At 44.3% G+C, this 22,593-nt stretch overlaps 1 protein-coding gene across 2 annotated transcripts in view; it reads right to left on the bottom strand.

Moving 5' to 3' along the window:
* Positions 1-14,599: 14,599 nt before the first annotated feature.
* Positions 14,600-22,593, bottom strand: part of ASS1 (argininosuccinate synthase 1) — a 155,253-nt gene continuing 147,259 nt past the window's right edge. For both annotated transcript variants that reach the window (XM_068248839.1, XM_068248840.1), the window contains 2 exons: positions 20,075-20,140; positions 14,600-14,964 (listed from right to left, as the gene is read on the bottom strand). In XM_068248839.1, the coding sequence (XP_068104940.1) occupies positions 14,913-14,964; positions 20,075-20,140 (118 nt within the window). In that variant the 3' untranslated portion in view covers positions 14,600-14,912. The remainder of the gene's footprint in view (positions 14,965-20,074; positions 20,141-22,593) is intronic.

Here is a 22,593-nt window from a genome sequence, read left to right as displayed (position 1 = left end):
ATTTGTGTGATGAAACCCGATCTTTTAATCTTTGAGTGGTCATACCTATATACGCAAGGCCGCATGGGCACTTGAGCATATAAACCACAAAACTGGAGTCGCAGGTATAACGTCGGAAAATAGAAAAAGTAGTGCCCTGGGATGGATGGGCGAATGTATTACCTTTCAACACCATTCCACACATATGGCACCCCAAACACGGAAACATACCAGCATTTCTAGCACCAACCACCGTTCGTTCTCTTGGGGTCAATTTGTCACGGATAGTGGGTGCTCTCTTGAATGACATAAGCGGGGGGAAAACGGAACTCCGGAACAAATGGAAGACCATCCGTGAGAATCCTCCAGTGCCTGCGAATGACCCGAGACACGGCATCACTGCAGGCACTGAAGGTCGACACAAACGGCAGACGAGGGCCAATCGGTTTACGTCTCTCCCTGGAACGAGGTACCAATGTGGACGAAGGGTATCCCCTCTTTCTGAACTTAGATGTCACTTCTTCTATGCGTGTTGTGCGTCGGGATTCATCACTAACTATCCTCTCGACCCTCCCTATCTGACTGTGTGGAATACTGTTCTTAGTTCCAATAGGATGAAAACTATTGTAATGCAACAGAGAGTTACGGTCTGTATCCTTGACATAAAGGTCAGTGGAGAGACTTGCCCCCACTCTAACAATCAAAGTATCCAAAAATGAGATTGACGTCAGATCACAGTGAGACGTCAAGCGTATAAACGGACATGAGTCGTGTAACCGTGACATGAATTCAATTAGGGTCGAATGTGGCCCCCTCCAAATGCAAAAAACATCATCAATATAACGCCACCAGCACATCGCGTGCTGGTGGAAAATAGAATTTTGATAAACAAAGGCCTCCTCATAGAGGCCCATGTATAAATTAGCATAGGAGGGGGCCACATTCGACCCCATCGCCGTACCACGGCGCTGTAAATAAAACCGACCTTTAAACTCAAAGTAGTTACATTGCAAGACAACCTGAAGCAGACCACAGCAAAACCTTGCATTTGCAAAACCTCCTCTGTTCGTCCGTCATATCCGTCTGAGTCATCAAAAACCAGTCCACCGCCTCTACACCCCCATCGTGAGGGAAGGAGGTGTAGAGGCTCTCAACGTCAAGGGTCACTAAAAGCACATCTTCCTCAGGAAGTGAAATGCCCCCCAACCTTTCAAGAAACATGGAGGTATCTTTCAAATATGAAGGAATCGCCTGGACCAGTGGCTGTAAAATAGAGTCCAAAAATTTAGCCAACGGTACAAAAATAGAGCCTACACCGGCCACAATATTATATGCTGTAAATAATCTTTTAGAGCAAAGAAGAAATACTGGGTTATATTCCACTGTTAATGTTTTTAAAGTGACGAAAAACTTAAAATGCTGTCTACACATATGTGTACGTTGTACATTTATTCCAGAGTAAAATACACTATAAATTACTTTCTCCCTATGCCGCTGTCACTTACAGTGTTTTATTCTGATGGTTCTGACCCACTTTCTGACAAGTTTTGGACTAGTCTGTCACCTCATGGGGGATTCCCAGCATTCTCTTTACCTTCAAAAGCACGTACTGAACAACAGTTGTTCAGTCCAACTGCCAGAATAGTGCACAATCCCTTGTAGGGACCCTTTCCTGGGAGTGCATTAATAAAGGTAACTTCAGGTACTCTGCATAAGGAGATGGACTAGTCCAAAACCTGTCAATAACAGGCAAGAACGATCAGATTAAAAATACTGTAAGTGACAGCTACATAGGTATAAAGTCATTTAGAGCAGTAGTGTATCTAGAGGGGTGGAGGCCTGCCTCCTTCTCCCTTATGCTGCACTGCAACACTGGGGGATGCCTCTCACTGTGGCTGAATAGAGTACTGGTTAAGGGCACTGCCTTTGACATGGGAGACCAGGGTTCGAATCCTGGCTAGGGTCAGTACCTATTCAGTAAGGATTTCAAGGCAAGACTCCCTAACACTGAGACTCCCTAACACTGCAGGGTGGCCTCTTGAGCGCGTCCTAATTGGCTGTAACTCTTGAACGCTTTGAGTCCAACAGGAGAAAAGCGCTATACAAATGTTTAGATTATTATTATTACCTGTACTGGGGGACACCACTCATCAACTTTATTGGGGGTAAACCTCTCACCACCTATACTGGGGGCATCTTTCACTACCTATACGGGGGGGGGGGGGGGGGGCTACTACTTATACTAGTGGGACATTTTCTCACTACCTGGGGGAGGCTATGTTAGATGGACACCTGTCACTACCTATACTGGGGGGGGGGGGGTGTACTTATACAGGGGACACATTTTACTACCTATAATGAGGGGACACCTCCCACTACCTATAATGGGGGGCTACTTATACTGGATGGACACCTGTCACTACCTATACTGTGGGGGGATGGGGATACTTATACAGGGGACACCTTTTACTACCTATACTGATGGGAAACCTCCCACTACCTATAATGGGGGGTTACTTATATTGGTTGGACACCTGTCACTACATATACTGTGGGGGGGGGGGGGGGGTACTTATACTGGGGGACACCTTTTACTACCTATACTGATGGGACACCACTCACTACCTATACTGGGGCGTTACTTATACTGGATGGTCACCAGCTATACTGGGGGGGAAAGGGCTACTTATAATGGGGGACATTTCTTACTACCTGTACCGAGGGGACACTTCCCGGCGCCTGTACTGTGTGTGTGTGTGTGTGTGTGTGGGGAGGGGCTACTTATACTGAGGGGACACCTCTCATTACCTATACTGGTGGGCTAATTATACTGGGGGGGGGGACACACTTTTCACTGCCTATCCTAAAGGGGGCTATTTATTATAATTACTAGCTGATGACCCGGCGTTGCCCGGGTATGTATTTGGCTGCTGTTGGCTCTGCCCACTTTTTCTAACCCTAACACACAAACACTCAATGACCAAGTTTGTGAGCTTTGGGGTCCTTGGCACCAATAATTTATATTTTCCCAGTAAAATGAAACAAATCTGAATGGCTGGTTGCGGCTCCGCTCCCTTTTCTGAGTTTGAACCCCAATGACCAACTGTACCAGGTTTGAGGCTTGTGCCAGTAACATTGCAAGAATGGCAGCAATTTTAATATTTCCCTTGAAAATCTACAGATTAATTTTGATTGGCCTTTTTAGGCTCCACCCACTTTTCTGAATATTAATCTCAGTCACTCAGTAACCAACTGTACAAAATTTGAGAACCCTGCCATTAAAAGTGAAGAACGGCTGCAGTTTACATTTTCCCGGGGAAATCTGTTTTTGACTCCTCACAGTTTTTGTAATCTTGACACACAGTCACTCAGTGACCAAGTTTTTACGCTTTTGGGTTCCTGGCATCAAAACTGTGTAAATGTAAGCAGTTTATCCAGCAAAGAAATCTGATTAGCTGTTTGTGGCTCCGCCCCTTTAGTGAATTTGAACCCCAGTCACTTAAAGAAAACCTGAACTAAAAATGAAAAGTGAAAATCAACATACACAGGTCATACTTACCTCCCGTGTAGTCTACTCCTCAATCTCTTTCTCCTCTCCTGCGTCCTGTTTGTCCACTGTGATCAAGGGAATTCTCTGTCCTCCATTTTGAAAATGGCCATTACACCATAACAGCTTCCTGGTCAGCACACAGTTAAACTGTAACATTGCCCACTTGAGCCATAGGGAAACATGGACACATCAGTTCTCCTCTCAGCTGTAACTGACAGCAACTGATATATAACTGACAGCAACTGATATATTTCAGTTCTGACAAAATGTTGTCAGAACTGGAAGGGATTATTGTCAGAAGAAAATGGTGAGCTTCTGAGATGAACTGATTGCAAGGTAACTATGTAATGTTCAATTGAAGTTACCTCATGTGTTTATTTTAAATAATTTTACTCAGTACAGGTTCTCTTTAAGCAGATATGAGGCCTCTGCCATTAACAGTGTATGAATGGCAGCAGTTTCAATATTCCCCTTGAAAATCAATAGGTGAATTTTGATTGGCTGTTGTAGGCTCCCCCCACTTTTCTGAATATTAATCCCAGTCACTAAATGATCTACTATGTCAAGTTTGAGAACCCTGCCATTAACAGCGTAAGAATGGCTGCAGTTTATATTTTCTCACGTAAAAAATGTGTTGTTTTTGGCTCCACCCACTGTTATTAACGTTGACATACAGTCACTCAATGACCAAGTTTATGAGCTCTGGGATCCTTTGCATCAATTAGATGCATTTTCCCATTGAAATTAAACAAATCTGATTGGTTGTTTGTAGCCCGCCCCCTTTTCAGAATTTAAAACCCAGTCTCCCAGTGACTGACTGTAGCAGATTTGAGGCATCTGCCTTTAAGAGTGTAAGAATGGCAGCAATGTAAATATTCCCCTTGAAAATCAAATTAATCAAAGTTAGTTTTGATTGGCTGTTGTAGGCTCCACCCACTTTCCTGAATAGTAATCCCAGCCATCCAGTGACCAACTGTGTCAAGTTTGAGAACCATGCCAATAACAGAATGGCGGAAATCAATATAACAAATCTGATTGGCTGTTTGTGGCTCCACCCCCGTTAGTAACTTCGGACCCCAGTCACCCAATGACTGACTGTACCAAGTTTGAGGCCTCTGCCATTAACAGTGTAAGAATGGTAGCAATGTAAATATTCCCCTTGAAAATCACTAGGTGAATTTTGATTGGCTTTTGTAGGCTTCACCCACTTTCTGAATATTAATCCCAGTCACCCAGTGGCCAACTGTGTCATTAACAGTGTAAGAATGGTTTCAGTTTATATTTTGCCATATAAAAAATGTAGTTGTTGGCGCCACCCACTTTTTCTAACTTTGACATACAGTCACTCAATTACCAAGTTTATGAGCTTTGGGGTCCTTGGTATCAATAATTTGTATATTCCCATTGAAATTAAACAAATCTGATTTGCTGTTTGTAGCTCCGCCCAGGTGTGCAGGGGTGACGCGAGACCCCCAGAACATATCATCTCAGGTAGCAAGCGATCTGTATACCAAGTTTCGGTCAAATCGGTCGAGGCGTTTTCGAGTGATCGCGGCACATACACACATACATCCGATTTTATATATAGAGATTATTATAATATATTGTCCAGATACGCCCCTGATTTAGAGTGCATTTTACTCTGGAGCAAATGTACATCTTTTATATATGTATATACATATGTATGTAACGTTTTTGTTATAGTGCCCTTTTAATCAAACCAGTCCAGAGTTCCTGGCGCACTAAAGAGGTCCACAATGGGTATCCTTGGGGGATCAGTGGTGATGTCATGCTAAATCAGGCAGAAAAAGTATTCTAGCCAGAGGACAAAGCCAGACAGACAATCAGTTTGCATCTCCAGTAGGCAGTAATTAACAATAGCATCATTCATGTCTCTTGAATGACAGGTCTGCTTTAAACAACTAGTGTGTTCAGGGACACATTTACCTCTCCATTATAGCAGCACATGAAGCCTGGGAAACACTCATTTAGCATTGCTGAGTGTAAATCCTATGCCACTGCTACATATCCAGGCTTTCATTACACCTATCACTGGTAATGTCAGTCTGCAGGGGGTCCGTCTATTGGTGGAGCAATCAGTCTCTGAGAAGCAGACAGGATTCCTGCAGATGGACTGCCTATAATGTGACATTACCAGCTAATGTAGGATTGTAATTCAGCATCTTTCTGTTTAGCTGTAGAGTTATACATAAACAATGGATGATTTTTTATTTAGAAGCAGGGCCGTAACTGGAGGGGGCCCATGCGACCACAGGGGGCCCAGAGCTATGAAGGGCATCAAGTACTAACCTTCTCTTCCTCCGATCGGGGCCGCTGCTTCCATAGAGGCAAAGGAGGCAATTGCCCCAGGCAGGGCCGGGCCGAGGCAGAGGCAGGAGAGGCTCCAGCCTCAGGGCGCAGTGTAGCAGGGGGCGCACAATTCATTCAACTGTCATTCCTAATCGTGTATGAAGCAGAAAGAAATAAGAAAAGGGGATACATAGCAGTGACTGCAAGCCAGATAACTAGATATTAAGGAGTTGGGGAGGTTGTGGGCCCTGTGGCCCTCTTAGTCTAATAGCAAGCAGTGTGTGACAGCTGGGGTGGGAGGGATGAAGGGGCGCACTTTGGTGTCTCAGCCTTGGGTGCTGGAGGACCTTGTCCCAGCTCTGGCCCCAGAACCCCAGAACCTGTGCCCCCCCCCCCCCCCCCCCCCAAGGTGCTCCTCCTCCCCTCCGGCTATGGTGACCCATGACAGTGGGGATGCTGTTTTTTACTGTGTATAAGAAAAGAAGGAGGTGAAAAATGGGAATACCATAGGGAAATCCTGCTAACGTGATTGGATGGACAGCTCCTTCTCAAACTTCTAGGTATGATGTAGGTTGTAGTAATATTATGCCCACACTATTCAGCCAATTAGAATGCTTCAAGTGAATGCTCCATGTTTTAGACATTGGCTTGCAACCTAATGTATTCTGTACCTGAATAGGTAATATTGGAGCGAGGTAATCAATATTATTGACTTCACATATTAGACACATTTGTATTTTTTACCATAACGTGCTCAGGTGTCAAGAAGTGCAAACATTTACTGTATAAAATGTGTGAAATGGAATGTGGCTGTCTAAATTAGGTTTGCTTATTATGAGTAGCTACTTCCTCGTAGCTACTCGTAATCAAAATTTAAATGAGATCGGGCTGCCCTCGGCGGGGGGTGAATTACCCAGGCTCCGATGCGCTCCATTCACGTCTACGTCTCGTTCCACGTCACTTCCATACTTCTTCTTCTAGGTTAAGGAAGCATGGAAGTGACGTGGAACGTGACGTGGGATGTGAATGGAGCACATCGGTGCATAGGTAAGCTACCCCTCCCACCCCCGCCAAGGGCAGCCCAATCTCATTTTAATGACGAGTAGCTACGAGGACATAGCTACTCGTAATGAGCAACCCTACTCTCAATATTCACTGATAAGTACCAGAAACTCTGAAAGAGTGCTGTATCCATGTTGGGTTGATGTGGCTCTTTAAAATTCATAAGCTATGTAGCATATATGGCTTCAGGGGGCATAAAGAGATGATTTCAATATTCCGAAATGATGCATCATGGGGAAGCACAGTTGCTCATTTAAAGTTTGAAGTGAACCTCCAAAATACAAATCTACTCAGCAGCACTGAAAAAGCCTGTTGTTTCTTTAACAGTTTCTCAGCATCAGGACTTTGTTTTTCTTACCCAAGCCTCATTTTTAGTTGCACAGTAGAAAACTGCCCGGGCATTTTTCCCTTGATGCTGTGCAAAGCATGATAGGATTTCTGATGTTGTTCTCCTTCTGCTGTTTTGGTTCAATTTTTTTATTTTTTTATTTTGCATTTGAGATTTGGAGCCTAGTGCGTGCAGCTGGGAGGGGTGATCCGGACACAGGACAATTGGAACTGTCTCATGCTCCCTGTCACCTACTTTCAACCAAAAAGATGGCTGCCCCTATGAAAAAAGATGGCTGCCCCCATGAAATTACAAACATTTGCCTGTTCTTTTAAAACAGGGTGGGTAAGAGATTATATTAGCTATCTATTTTAATTAACATAACTAATGTAACTTAATAACAGCATGTTTGTTTAGGCTGAAGTTTCTCTTTAAAGTGTTCCTGAGATAATGACAAAGAAAAAATCCTAAACCGTCCTCCTGGATCGTCCGGTGGAAGCTCCGGTATCTCTGCAAGTCGGCCCCATTTTGGCGCAAGAGCAGTCCAGCCGTGGGCACTCGCCCATGGCTGGGAGCATTCTGCACCTGCACAGTAGTACTCTGCTGCTACTGACTTGCAGAGATACCGGGGCTTCTACCAGACGATCCAGGAGGCGGAGGAGGATGGCGAGGTACCAATTAGCCTGAAATAGGCTGAAGGAAAACCTCAGGTATATATAAAGTTTTTCTTTGCCTTTATCTCAGGTTTACTTTAAAGAGGAACTCCAGTGAAAATAATGTACTAAACATTTTTTTTTACAATAATGATGTATAAATGATTTAGTCAGTGCCCATTGTAAAATATTTCCTCTCCCTAATTTACATTCTGACATTTACCACATCATAACATTTTTACTGCTGGCAGGTGATGCTGCTTGCTTTTTTGACAGTTGGAAATAGCTGTACACAGCTGTTATTTCCCACAATGCAACAAGGCTCCCACAGTGTGATGTCATGGTTCTGACATCACACTGTGGGAGGGATTTCACCATAATATCAGCCATACAGAGGCCCCCAGATGGTCCGTTTGTGAAAAGGAATAGATTTCTCATGGGAAAGGGGGTATCAGCTACTGATTGGGATGAAGTTCAATTCTTGGTTACGGTTTAGAGAAGCTATCACCCAGGATTGAACGTCATCCCCAATCAGTAGCTGATACTCCCTTACCCATGAGAAATCGCTACCTTTTCTCGAATAGATCATCACTTTGCAATGTATTGATTTGTTTTTTCACCTTTTCACTACAGTCCCTCTTTAATTACTGCAAATACCTTCTGTTTGAAGAAGGCAAATTATACTCGGTGATGATTTTTAGTAAGAGAGATTTTCAGTCTCTTTCAGACCCTTGTATTTTCCTAGTTGTTCTGCGACACTGTGAGTTATCTGTGTATTCTGTCAATATTCAAGTGATACTATGGAACTATGGAAGGAACCATGTTGTGTGTGTTTGGCTGGAAAGGCCTCACAATTTATACACAGACACACACGCTCTCTCAGTTGTATCCATCAGCCATGCATGGGGTTAAGGTAGCCCTACCCCTGTAACCCAATTATCCAGATCAATGATTTTCCCTGATTGAAAAAGTCATCAGTGGAACAGTGATCAATTCACCACAATGCAGCATTCAATCTCAATCAGTTGTTTTTTTATGAAATAGGAAAATGATTGTACTGCTGACCTACTAGTTTTACACTGTAAAAGAACATGACGTGTATTAAAGGACAACAGACCTGAGAGGGATATGGAGGCTGCCATACCGTATGTATTTCCTTTTTAACAATACCAGTTGCCTGGCAGTCCTGCTGAGCTTTCATGCATCAGTAGTGCCTAGATCACACACCTGAAACAAGCATGTAACCAATCCAGTAAAACTTCAGTTAAACACCTGATCTGCTGCATGCTTGCTCAGGGTTTATGGCTAAAATATTAGGCTGGGTTCACATATGACATATGGCCTCAATTCACTAAGATCATGCTGGAGATAAGGCAAGAGAAAACTTACCTCCACACAGGGAGAGAGTTATCTTATCTCCTCATTCCTTAAAGAGAGTCTGAAGCGAGAATAAATCTCGCTTCAGACCTCATAAATAGCAGGGGCATGTGTCCCCCTGCTAAACCGCCGCTATCCCGCGGCTTAACGGGTGTCCCTGATCCCCCAAATCCCCTCGGTGCAGCGGGGGAGCGCTTCCTGGTTGGGGCAGGGCTAACCGCCGCAGCCCTGCCTCACGCGCGTCTGTCAGCGCGTATCTCCGCCTCTCCCCTGTCCCTCTCAGTCTTCCTTCACTGAGAGGGGCGGGGGAGAGGCGGCGATGCGCCGCTGATAGACGCGACTGGAGGCAGGGCTGCAGCCGTTAGCTCTGCCTCCAGGAGCGACCAAGTGTTGCAGTGGGGGGTTTGGGGGCGAAGGGACCCCCGTTTAGCGGCGCGATAGCGGCGGTTTAGCAGGGGCACACGTGCCCCTGCTAACTTTGAGCTCTGAAGCGAGATTTATTCTCGCTTCAGAGTCTCTTTAAGTTACCTCCTCTGTAGTTGTTACCTTCTCTGTTGTTATTTCCACAGCCAGTTATTATTATTATTTATTGTATTTATAAAGCGCCAACATATTACGCAGAATTCTGAAGTTATTTTAAAGACAGAAGAGTTAACTTTAGGTTTGAGGTAAAATGTTTCCTGAATACTACATGCCTCATCACCATGGTGATAACTCTAGAAACGTTTTTAAAGACAGGAGATAAGCTTAGTGAATTGAGGCCTTTGTATTGCGGTTTTAATTTGTTTCGCGTTTCACATCTGCGAATCGCAGGTGCCTTTTGACTGCGTTTGTTTGTGTTTCGCTGTTTCAAATCGCAGATGCATTTGTGTGCGTTTTGTTGCATTTTTTTTCAGAGGGGGGGGGGGGAAGGTGGGTTATTACCTTTTTGCCACTCCATCCAGTATGAAAGAGTACTCTTGCAGCATTTCTCTTGTGGGTTTTTGATGAAGAGGTTCAAAGTGAGGTGCTGTGCGTTTTTGGTGCGTTTGCGGTCCACTAATTAAAAACGCATTTGCGTTTTGTATGCATATTGAATGCGTTTTGAATGCATTTTTTTCCCTGTGTTTTATGCAAAATAACCAGAAGGTAAAGAGGAAGCAGAAATACAACATCACAATTTACATACCAAAAAACGCATGGAAAACGTATTAAAACGTTATGGATATGCGTCACCATATACTTTCATTATGTGCGTTTTGGCAGCCATCCTGAATAATATGCAACAAAACCAGCGTTCGCGAAATGCATACTTTAAATTGCAGATCTCCGCATCTTTTTCGGAGTCTCATAGACTAACATTGCTACATAAAATGCAGTGTTTTATGCAATGCTAGCGTTTCTGCTATGTGTGCACCCAGCCTTAAGGTGGCCACACACCATACAATTTTTTAAATATCTGTTCAATTTAAGAATTGCAATCAATTTTTCTGACTGATTGTAACATTTCAAAAATATGACCAATGTACCACACACCTATGTTCAATTTTTCCCCCAATTATGATAAAAATGATTGGATACTCTGACAAAATTGCTAGGGTGTGTATATTAATAAATTGACAATCCAACACACACCATACAATCTTTAGATCTTTAGAAAGATTGCAGAAAAATATCTGGCAGTCCGGATCGATTAAAATCGAAGAAAACGGGAATTCCGATCGGATTTTTCAGTCGAATGAAAAAAAAGCTTTCGATTTTTTCGGGAAATACGATCATTTTTATCGAATTACTGTAAAATCGGATCATTTTATTGTATCGTGTGTGGCCACCTTTAGGAGGATCAGCTGGACAGCCAGGCAAATTTGCAGTGCAGGAAATAAATAGGTCAGCCACCATATCCCTCTCAGGTAAGTTGTCCTTTAAAAATAAAAGTGCAAAAATGTTCAGTGTTTGCATTTGTCTTTTTTTACAATAAAAATTGCAGCTCATCACAGCTGGCAGGCTACAGTCTACTCTAGCTCCCCGAATCCTCTTCCCTCCCCAAACGTTAGGATTATATTCTGAGCAGGTTTTGAGCAGTGAGGTTAACCGGGTACATATTATTTCGGCGCCGCTCAGTTCGGCGCGGGGAGAGCCGAATGACAGCTTTCCCCACTGCCGCTAAACTCAGAGGCGCCGTTAAATATCATTCCCCCTCCGAGTTGCCGCAACTCGGAGGGAGATGTAATTCAGGGTCTGGCAGCTTCTACGCGGGGCGCGCATCATTGCATTGTTGCTATGACGGCGCCCAGTTTCGGCGCTCGGCTCTTAGAGCTGCGTAGCCACGCCTCTCTAGTTACTGACAAACTTATTGGAGATGCTAATGATCATTGCATGGAGCAGGGCCAATCCAAATCGACAGGAAGTTTATTTGATTTGCTACTTTAGTGGACCCAGCAGGAAATCTCATAGGGAAATTCAGCTAATGTGATTGGATGGCCGAACCCTCTTAACTGTTAGGTTTCCAATAGGTTGTAGTAAACCACGCCCACACTATTCGGCTGAAAGAGGGAACTGTGATTGGAGAACTGTTACCTACGAGGTTTCCTGCTGGTTCTCCTAAAGTAGACTAGTGCCCTTATCTTTCACTGTTAAAACTATATTTTGCACATTTATTTTGAATACTGTCTGTAAAATGAAATTATACAAATCAGTATATTAGGGCTGCACAGCCAGAGATCGGCAAGGCATCCAGGCAACCATCATTTTCCCCTGGACATGGTCGGCAATCAGGGCCGGATTTACCATAAGGCACTGTAGGCATGTGCCTACAGGCGTCTGATGATGGAAGGGTGGCTCACTCCTCTTCCTGAGCACCTCCCTTCCTCGGAGCAGTACTTTTCAGCGCAGGTAGATTTGGGCGCAGCTGGCGCCACCATAGACTGTATAGGAATTACAGCTATAGTGGCGCTCAGTAAGTAACGTCGGCGCCGTCAGAAGATGGAGCTGAAGTTACTTTTAAAACATAATAATTCGGCCTCCAGCAATAGCTGGAAGACGAATTATATCATTCCCCACCATCCATGGCGGCCTGGAGGGGGAATAGTAACGTGGCCGGGACTTGTGCAGCAGCAGGATCTGCCATAGACCGGCTGTATCCTGCGCCGATTTCAAATGTATGCCCCTTCCCCCCTATGCAGAGTCCTCATGAGAGTGTTACTCACCTGACTCTCTGCATATTACTAACGCGATCCCTCTTCAGTCAGGAGCACCTCTAGCTACTTGATACGGAGGATCCTATAACTACTTAGTACTTGGGGACACACTTAAAGCAGATCCGAGATGAAAAACGAACTATAACAAGTAACTTGTCTATAAATCTTATCTAAAGTGTAGATAGTTTACTTAGCAAAACTAGCTGCAAACAGGTTCAACAGTTTATGGTTATTTTTTCCTGTGATACGAGGGCAGCCATGTTCTGTTTGTCACATTACACACAGACAAGCTGATCTGTATCTCCAGCCCTCAGCCTGTGAAAACTCCCCCCCCCCCTTCCTATTCCCTCCTCCCCTCTCCCTCTGAGATATCTGGCTAGTAACCTCCTCCTTTTCCTGCCCAGACTGAGCTCCAATAAGCCCTTGCTACTAAGGCTGAGAGTGCCAGGGCTCTCTGGAGAAGCTGTGGGCGAGGCTTGTTTAGTTTATAGGGAATTAGAGTATCAAAACAATACAAAAAAAGTATTTGGCTTGAGGAATGCTCAATAAACTATATGAAAGGAACACAATTATGCAATGAGTAAAAGTTTATCTCGGATCCACTTTAACACTGAGCATCCTCTAGCTACCTAATACTTGGGGGCAGCCCTATCTACTTAATACTGAGGGTACTTCTGGCTACCCAATTCTAATGGGCACCTGTAGCTACATACAGTATGATAGGCAAGGAAACTAAGGTGCGGTGATAGCTGGGCAAGCCAGAACACTTGCAGAGCCATTCAGTGGAAGTTTGTAGGTTCATGGAGGGTGAAGTCTAAGGTGCCAGGACATCTGTGCCTAAAGGCTCCAGTGAGGATAACCTGGGCCTGTCGGCAATGGTAAACTAGGGATGGTCTGAAATGCCGATTTCTGATTCCGACGGAATTCTGCTTTCTGAGAAGCGTCTTTCCGATTTCTGCAGATTTCCATGGAAACCCAATTTCACATTTCTGCGAAATGCAATATTTTTGTCAATAAAATTAGTTAATTGTAAAAAAAATTGTACGCTATAGCACATTTCAAACAACCGCTGTAAACTTCTGCATTCTCTGTTTGTCCTAATACTTCAGGGTCTTTTGATTGGCCTAAAAATTTTGTGATAATCTGATTTCTGTGGTATATTTATTATTATCATTTAGTATTCATATAGCGGCAACATCTTCCCCAGCGCTGTACAGAGTATATTGTCTAGGGATGATCATTGAGATACAAATATTTCCGAGTTTATGCAAATTTATGTACATTTTTATACACATACATGCAGCTTTAAAATAGACCAATCAAGTCCCACCTAGGTTTAAATTGATTGGTCCATTTTCAAGCTACATATATTTGCATAAAAACTAGCATAAACTCAGAAATAATTGAATCCCTAATATTGCCTTGTCACTAACTGTCCCTCAGAGGGGCTCACAATCGAATCCCCCCCAGAGTCATATTGTCTATGTATGTATTGTGTAGTATATGTATCGTAGTCTAGGACAAATTTTAGGGGGAAACCAACTGGCCTCTCTGTATGTTTTGGGGATGTGGGTGGAAACCAGAGTACCCGGAGGAAACCCACGCAAACACAGGGAGAACATACAAACTCCGTGCAGATTGCTGCAAGGCAAGAGCGCTAACCACTACACCACCATACAATACTGATTCTCTGATTGGATCAATGCTTCAGTCTTGCGATTGGCCTAAAATTTCCAAGTTTCGATAATGCATCATTTCCGTGGAATTTGGATTTCCGCATATAATTTCTGCTGCAGAAAGCCAATCTCCCATCAGAAACTCTGATAAAGGAATTCCCCAGAATTTCGGAAGCTCATCCCCAGTGTTGGACTGGGATGTGGGAAATCTGAGGAAGTCCACTTGCTGGCCAAGCATGAGTAATCGGGTGTTGCTGCTAACAGTGAAGACTTGCTGCAGGTTTCTATTTGGAGTGATAACACAGGGTTACTGCTGCTTGGCCAGCAGGTGGATTTCCTCAGCTTTTCCAGCTCCAAGTCCGACACTGCTCACCCCTCTAGTAAACTTTCATTATTTCCCGGCGTGAGTCCACTTTAAAAAGACGCAACCAAACACAGCGCCTCCTCAACACAAATAAGATTACAACTCGAAGAAATGGTGGATAGTATTTGCTGTTTTATATATTTATTTTTTTCTACCGGAACAATTTCCTTTAATATCTACGTATTAGTGGCAAGTTTAACCCATTAAACCCTACCAATTCCCGTAATTGCCGTTCGGCGAGACTGAGAGGAACAAGCGGCGGGTCTCCGCTAACCTGTGATTTAGCAAACAAAAGCCCGTAACGATCACACAAAACTAATCAATGAACCTAGGAAAGCAGAGAAACAGGATGGCGGGTTAAACCGCGCCGGCGAAGGGAATTGTTCCGTTGCGGCATTGTGTTGATTCTTTTTTATTTCTTTATTTTCGTCGTGTTTTCATTTTGTTGAGCCTGTGACCTTCTTCTGCACACGCTGATATTCTTTTAACCTGTAAACCCGCAAAAGAAAAATAAAGAAGGGAGGAGGGGGTGGGAAAACGTAAATTAGCAAAGGTCGTTCTTATTCATGCAAATCAATGTCAGCCACAGAACAAAAGTCACAAGGTCAATTTTATTTTGTTAATAAGTCAAGGAAGAGCTTATTAAAATGTTGTATGAATTATGCCTCGTGTTTTTTTCATTCCTCAATGCCTTAAAAAGCGGGACGGATGACTGCAGACAACTTGTGTGAATCAAAACGCTTTGAATAAAGCTAATTAAAGCAGAAAATAGCCTTTTATGTTAATACTGAGGACTCTTGTGCAGTATTGTCAGAAGTGGCATTGAAAGAACAGGTACACAACACTGTCAGTTCGGAGGCATCACCGCTAAAGAGATTAAAAAAATGTGGCGTGTAAGTTTAACCTTGTACATGCCAGCTGATGAATAATGAACGCTGTGGTTGTGGAAGAATTGCCTATTTTGCATGTGTTATTGCTATGATTAGATATTATATAGCAGCAACACATCGGTGCCCCCAGTATAGGTTAGCCAGCCATCGGTGCCCCAGTATAGGTTAGCCAGCCATAGGTGCCCCGGTATAGGTTAGCCAGCCATAGGTGCCCCGGTATAGGTTAGCCAGCCATAGGTGCCCCGGTATAGGTTAGCCAGCCATAGGTGCCCCGGTATAGGTTAGCCAGCCATAGGCGCACCGGTATAGGTTAGCCAGCCATAGGTGCCCCGGTATAGGTTAGCCAGCCATAGGTGCCCCGGTATAGGTTAGCCAGCCATAGGTGCCCCGGTATAGGTTAGCCAGCCATAAGTGCCCCGGTATAGGTTAGCCAGCCATAGGCGCACCGGTATAGGTTAGCCAGCCATAGGCGCCCCGGTATAGGTTAGTCAGCCATAGGTGCCCCAGTATAGGTTAGCCGGCCATAGGTACCCCAGTATAGGTTAGCCAGCCATCGGTGCCCCAGTATAGGTTAGCCAGCCATCGGTGCCCCAGTATAGGTTAGCCAGCCATCGGTGCCCCAGTATAGGTTAGCCAGCCATCGGTGCCCCAGTATAGGTTAGTCAGCCATAGGTGCCCCAGTATAGGTTAGCCAGCCATAGGTGCCCCAGTATAGGTTAGCTAGGTATAGTTGCTCTCAGTATAGGTTAGCCAGCCATACGTGTTATTGCTATGATTGGACAATTATATAGCACTGACACATTTTCCACAGTACTTGTGCGGAGTGCAATGAGTGCATTGGTAAGAAGGGCTCTCACTCTAATATCCCCACAGTAGTCTAGGGTCCAGGGGTTTAGTGTAGTTGGTACAGAAGAAACCCCGGCACCCATTAGTAAAATGGCAACAGTGAGGGATTGGAGTTCCTATCTCAAAGAGGCACTGTAGTGACATATAGTAGAATGCAGTTAAAGAGACTCTGAAGTCTCCTAAAAACGAGGTTTTTACTTTAAAAATTGCCCCACCTAAAATGCTGCATCCCCGCGTCTGACAATGCCATAAATCACCCCAAATTACCTGGAGGACATCGTGGGGCTCCTTCCGCATAGAGGCAGAGCTTTCAGCTGCAGCTCTGCCTCTCAGCGCGTCCATCAGCCCGGATCCCACCTCTCCCCCGCCCCTCTCAGTCTTCCTTCACTGAGAGGGGCGGGGGAGAGGCGGAGATACACAGTGATTGACGCGCATGGAGGCAGAGCTGCAGCTCTGCCTCTACACGCGTCCATCAGCGCGGATCGCTGCCTCTCCCCCGCCCCTCTCAGTCTTCCTTCACTGAGAGGGGCGGGGAGAGGCGGAGACACACACTGATTGACGTGCATGGAGGCAGAGCTGCAGCTGAAAGCTCTGCCTCCTCCAGCAGCAAAATCCACGACCAAGAAAGTCATGGATTTTGCCGGGGGTAATTAGGGGTGATTTATGGCGTTGTCAGCCACGGGGATGCGGCATTTTAGGAGGGGCAATTAGGTTAAAGAGGTTTTTAAAGTAAAAACCTCGTTTTTAGGAGACTTCTTAGTCTCTATAAGCATTCAGGATAACCACTTTTACAGTAATTGTCCTGCTTTCAGCATCAGAAACACTTCACTGTATCTATATATTGCTGTACATCGGTATGTAGCCCCACCCTCCTAGTGATGCTTAGCCTAGGCTGTTAAGCTATGCGGAATTCTCCTCCCCTCCCAGAGCATTCTGGGAGAGTAGGCATTGTTTTCACTTGCTTCGGAATTTCCACTAATAGACGTTCTGCCGAGATCAAATGATAGGACTAAAGATGTCACCAGCTGTGATAAATTTTAGCATGTAAATAGGGGTGACAAAAGATTTTACAATGGGCGAATACTGACTAAATGAATTATAAATGAATATTGTAAAAGAAAATAAGCAATTTTATTCATTACATTATTTTCAAATCAGTTCCTCTTTAAAGGACCACTATGCTAAAAATTATAAAAAATTTAAAATACGTGTAAACGCATATGAATAGGAAGTATGTTTCTTCTAGAGTAAAAATGACCTATAAATGACTATTCTCCGATATTTCTGTCACTTACAGTAGTTATTAGAAATTTGACAGGTTTTTGACTAGTCCCTCTCCTCATGGGGGATTTAGTCCATTTCTTCATGGGGGATTATCAGTATTTAATTTAACCACTTAAGGATCACAGGCTTACACCCCCCTGGAGACCAGGCTATTTTTTTTTTACAATTCAGTGCTCTGCAGCTTTAACAGCTCAAAAAGTCTAGAACCGGCCCTGGGTGGAGATACTATAATCTTAGTGTTGTGTGTCAGTCTAGTAATGGGCAGGATAGTGTAAAGTTCCGTATACATGCTAGATGAATCGGCCACCTCTGCCGAGAATCCAGCATGATTGGAGCAGCCACTAAACAAGCTTGGTCACCGATCCGCCTGGGGAACTGCTTTGGTCAAGCAATGGCCGAGCGAATTATCCTCCCTGCTTACCCCAACTTCTGCTCCCCCCCCCCCCCCCCCACATGGGAACAGAACAGGCTAGCAATACATCTGCACAGCCTCGGCCCTCAGTGCTGAGACAACGCACTTGTCTTCCCTCGGCTGACCAGGGACATGCCAGTGCCACACAACTTGGCCTCAATTCAATAAGCTTTATCAAACGCCTTACCGAACGTTTGATAATTTACCTCATGAGTAAAATCTCATTTTGTAGATTAGATAAATCTATGACACCTTAGTGAATTCAAAATTAGATTTGACTCATGAGGTAAATTATCAAACGTTCGGTAAAGTGTTTGATAAAACTTAGTGAACTGAGCCCAAGGTGAAGACTGAGGAGGAGATTGGGGCATAGGAACTGAAATAAGATGGTGGATCCAGCAGGACTCACAGGCAGGCTCAGCACTAAAGCCACTTCAATTACAAGTACAGTGGGTTGCAAAAGTATTCGGCCCCCTTGAAGTTTTCAACATTTTGTCATATTACTGCCACAAACATGAATCAATTTTATTGGAATTCCACGTGAAAGACCAACACAAAGTGGTGTACACGTGAGAAGTGGAACGAAAATCATACATGATTCCAAACATTTTTTACAAATAAATAACTGCAAAGTGGTGTGTGCATAATTATTCGGCCCCCTTTGATCTGAGTGCAGTCAGTTGCCTATAGACATTGCCTGATGAGTGCTAATGACTAAATAGTTCACCTGTGTGTAATCTAATGTAAGTACAAATACAGCTACTCTGTGAGGGTCTCCGAGGTTGTCTAAGAGAATATTGGGAGCAACAACACCGTGAAGTCCAAAGAACACACAAGACAGGACAGGGATCAAGTTATTGAGAAATTTAAAGCAGGCTTAGGCTACAAAAAGATTTCCAAAGCCTTGAACATCCCACGGAGCACTGTTCAAGCGATCATTCAGAAATGGAAGGATTATGGCACAACTGTAAACCTACCAAGACAAGGCCATCCACCTAAACTCACAGGCCGAACAAGGAGAGCGCTGATCAGAAATCCGAGGCCCATGGAGACTCTGGATGAGCTGCAAAGATCTACAGCTCAGGTGGGAGACTCTGTCCATAGGACAACTATTAGTCATGCACTGTACAAAGTTGGCCTTTATGGAAGAGTGGCAAGAAGAAAGGCATTGTTAACAGAAAGCATAAGAAGTCCCGTTTGCAGTTTCCCACAAGCCATGTGGGAGACACAGCAACCATGTGGAAGAAGGTGCTCTGGTCAGATGAGACCAAAATGGAACTTTTTTGGCCAAAATGCAAAACGCTATGTGTGGCGGAAAACTAACACTGCACATCACTCTGAACACACCATCCCCACTGTCAAATATGGTGGTGGCAGCATCATGCTTGGGGAGTGCATCTCTTCAGCAGGGACAGGGAAGATGGTCAGAGTTGATGGGAAGATGGATGGAGCCAAATACAGGGCAAACTTGGAAGAAAACCTCTTGGAGACTGCGAAAGACTTGAGACTGGGGCGGAGGTTCACCTTCCAGCAGGACAATGATCCTAAACATAAAGCCAGGGCAATAATGGAATGGTTTAAAACAAAACATATCTATGTGTTAGAATGGCCCAGTCAAAGTCCAGATCTAAATCCAATCGAGAATCTGTGGCAAGATCAGAAAACTGCTGTTCACAAACGCTGTCCATCTAATCTGACGGAGCTGGAGCTGTTTTGCAAAGAAGAATGGGCAAGGATTTCAGTCTCTAGATGTGCAAAGCTGGTAGAGACATACCCTAAAAGACTGGCAGCTGTAATTGCAGCAAAAGGTGGTTCTACAAAGTATTGACTCAGGGGACTGAATAATTACGCACCCCTCACTTTGCAGTTATTTATTTGTAAAAAATGTTTGGAATGATGTATGATTTTCGATCCACTTCTCACATGTACACCACTTTGTATTGGTCTTTCACGTGGAATTCCAATAAAATTGATGCATGTTTGTGGCAGTAATGTGACAAAATGTGGAAAACTTCAAGGGGGCCGAATACTTTTGCAACCTACTGTATGTCAGTGTACTTGAGGAGCAAAATGGCTACCATGTTGTAAGCAGAAGTGGGTGGCGTAAGTTTTGAAATGCCACATGTAAATGTATCTGCAGGCTTCTAAGGCCTAGTATCTCCCTTACCTGACAGCATTGATCTTGATGAATCCAGTCGCATCACACGGTTCATAATCCCCCTGCTTGTCCATGCTGTGTGGAAAAAGAACACAAATAAGAAGAGTATTGTGAGTGGATTTAAATACTGTTCACTTTAGGTGAAAGCTTGCCTTTAACACTCCCTGAATCACTGATAACAAACAAATAAGCAGATCTGGAGTTCCAACTCCACCAGAAGAGACGTTCGGAATTCTGAATCCAACAAAATCACACAGAATTCCAAACAAATTCCACATTTTGAGGATTTTGCATTGCAAAATTGTAATTTATTGCAAATATGTGAAGTTATGATAAGATTAATTTTGGTTAAAGAGGCACTGTGGTGACATTTAGTAGAATGTAGTAAGTTATTCAGAATACCCACTTTTACAATAATTTTCCTGGTTCGGGCACCAGAAACACTAGGCATATGGACGTTAGGCATTTAGCAGCACTGGAATACACTTGGACATTCCTCTTCCCCCCTTATCCCCGCCACCCCCTAAAATGTACCCCGCACACAGCATACTACACCACTGTTTACTACCTGGGCATCGTGCCCACTGGCATGTTGGCATTAATAGAGATTTTACACAGGAAGGAAGTCACTGGGATTCCCATCAGTCTGCGCATGCGCGCCACGTCACACCGTGCTCCATCGTTTACATGCGTCGCTCATAGACTTGCATTACCCCAAGCTCTGTGCACGTAACGAAGTCCTTGTGGCAACACGCAGCAGCCCTTGTGTTGAATCGGATACTTCCCGCACACTACAATGGACCAAAGTAAGTGTGAAAGCCTCCGTAGACTTCCAATGCGCTTTCGGCCCTCTATGGTAAAATAGAGTATCGCAACGCAGGTTGCACCTGCAAGTGTGAAAGGGGCCTGAAGGAGTTGTTTTATCCGCTCTGTTTCACTAGTAGGAAGTGGGGTGGGGGAATTACCACATTAGGATTTATTTCAGAGGGTTGTAACATCCAAAGATAAAAAAAATACCCCAAAAATAGTTAGTGCCCCAAAAATATATGTAAAAAAAACCATTTTTCTAAAGTGGGTCCCTTTAGGTCTCCCTTTTTTTTAACCTGATCTGGTTGCCTTTGCCTAAGGGCCCGTTTCCACTAGCGCAGAAAATGGGCCGAATCCGCAGTTTCCCTGCAGGCAAATTGCGCGGGGAAACTCTGACATAGGGAAAAATGGTGGCTCCGGCCTAATCACTTGCCAGAGTGATTCGGGCCAGCATTGCTGTCAATTTTCGTGCGAGTGGCAGCGAATCCCATAGCATTAAAATGTGATCTAATATGTCTGTGTCTCTGATGAAGCAGGGCTAGCCCCTGCGAAACAGCTGTCAGACTTGTCCTTCCCCCCACTGCTGTAAGCTTTTTTGTGTCAATCCAGCCACAATAAAGGGTATTTTAGCAGCTGTGCCCATCTCCTTCTCTTCTGATTGAAATCATGGACTACCATTGGAGCACGCTGCAGGTAAGCCCAGTGTGACAGTGTCCACCCCTGCTGCATTTTGTGCAAGTGCTTTTTCCTCTCCATATTTGCATTGACTGATCTAATATGTAATAGGACAATGTGGCAAAAGACTAATATCGAGTAAACACCAATCTCTAAGGCCCCGCTAGCGATTACCACGGGTGTTTTGCGGGTGTGATTTTTCCACGAATAACGTAAAAAAATCACTGGACAAAGTAGCGTTTTGGGAATGATCGCGATTAGCGGCTCTATTCATGCTTATCGCGATCACTCCAGAATCGCTGCCAAAACGCTGCATGTAACGCTAATTGCAAAACGGCCGCGATCGTGGCAGTGAGAACACTGCTAAGCGGTCGTGGCAGTGATAACAACTGCTAAGCGGTTAAGCCGCTAGCGGTTTGCAGAGAGCGGGAATCACGCGATTCCCGCTCAGAGGTGAACGGAGCTTTACTGCTTGTTGCTTGGAAACAGGATAGAGAGATATAAACAGAGGAACACCAAGAGCCCCAATAGTGTAGTATGTATTGACAAAGGGGGTAATGACAAAGAGTAATAGTTGTTATACTCACAAACTTGGGTCACCAATAGGCAACCACTGTAAAGGTAGGTGGGGAGATTATCCTGACCCCACTCAGGAATAAGAAGTCGCTCTCTGTAGATAGTAGAAAGGGACGCAACCCTCCACCCAGGGTGGATACAATATTATATAAGAGAGAACAGAGGCGCCAAAAGGATAAAAGGGGTTTTAAAGGAGCTTAAAAGCCAAAACTTGGTAATTAGAGGAGGCAGTGGTGGACTTACCCACTCCAAGCAGACACAACACGACTGTACATTCAGTCTATTTATTAACGAACTCCAGATAAAACAAAGCAACGCGTTTCACGGGTCAGCGCCCGCTTCCTCAGGCAATAGAAAAAGAAGTTACAGCATCTAGCAAAACAAACGACACTCAGCGCCTCTGCCTGAGTGTCGCTGAGGCGCTGAGTGTCGTTTGTTTTGCTAGATTACCAAGTTTTGGCTTTTAAGCT

The sequence above is a fragment of the Hyperolius riggenbachi genome, chromosome 8, assembly GCF_040937935.1.
Source record: "Hyperolius riggenbachi isolate aHypRig1 chromosome 8, aHypRig1.pri, whole genome shotgun sequence".
Lineage (NCBI taxonomy): Eukaryota > Metazoa > Chordata > Amphibia > Anura > Hyperoliidae > Hyperolius > Hyperolius riggenbachi.
This window is presented reverse-complemented; position numbering and strand designations above follow the sequence as displayed.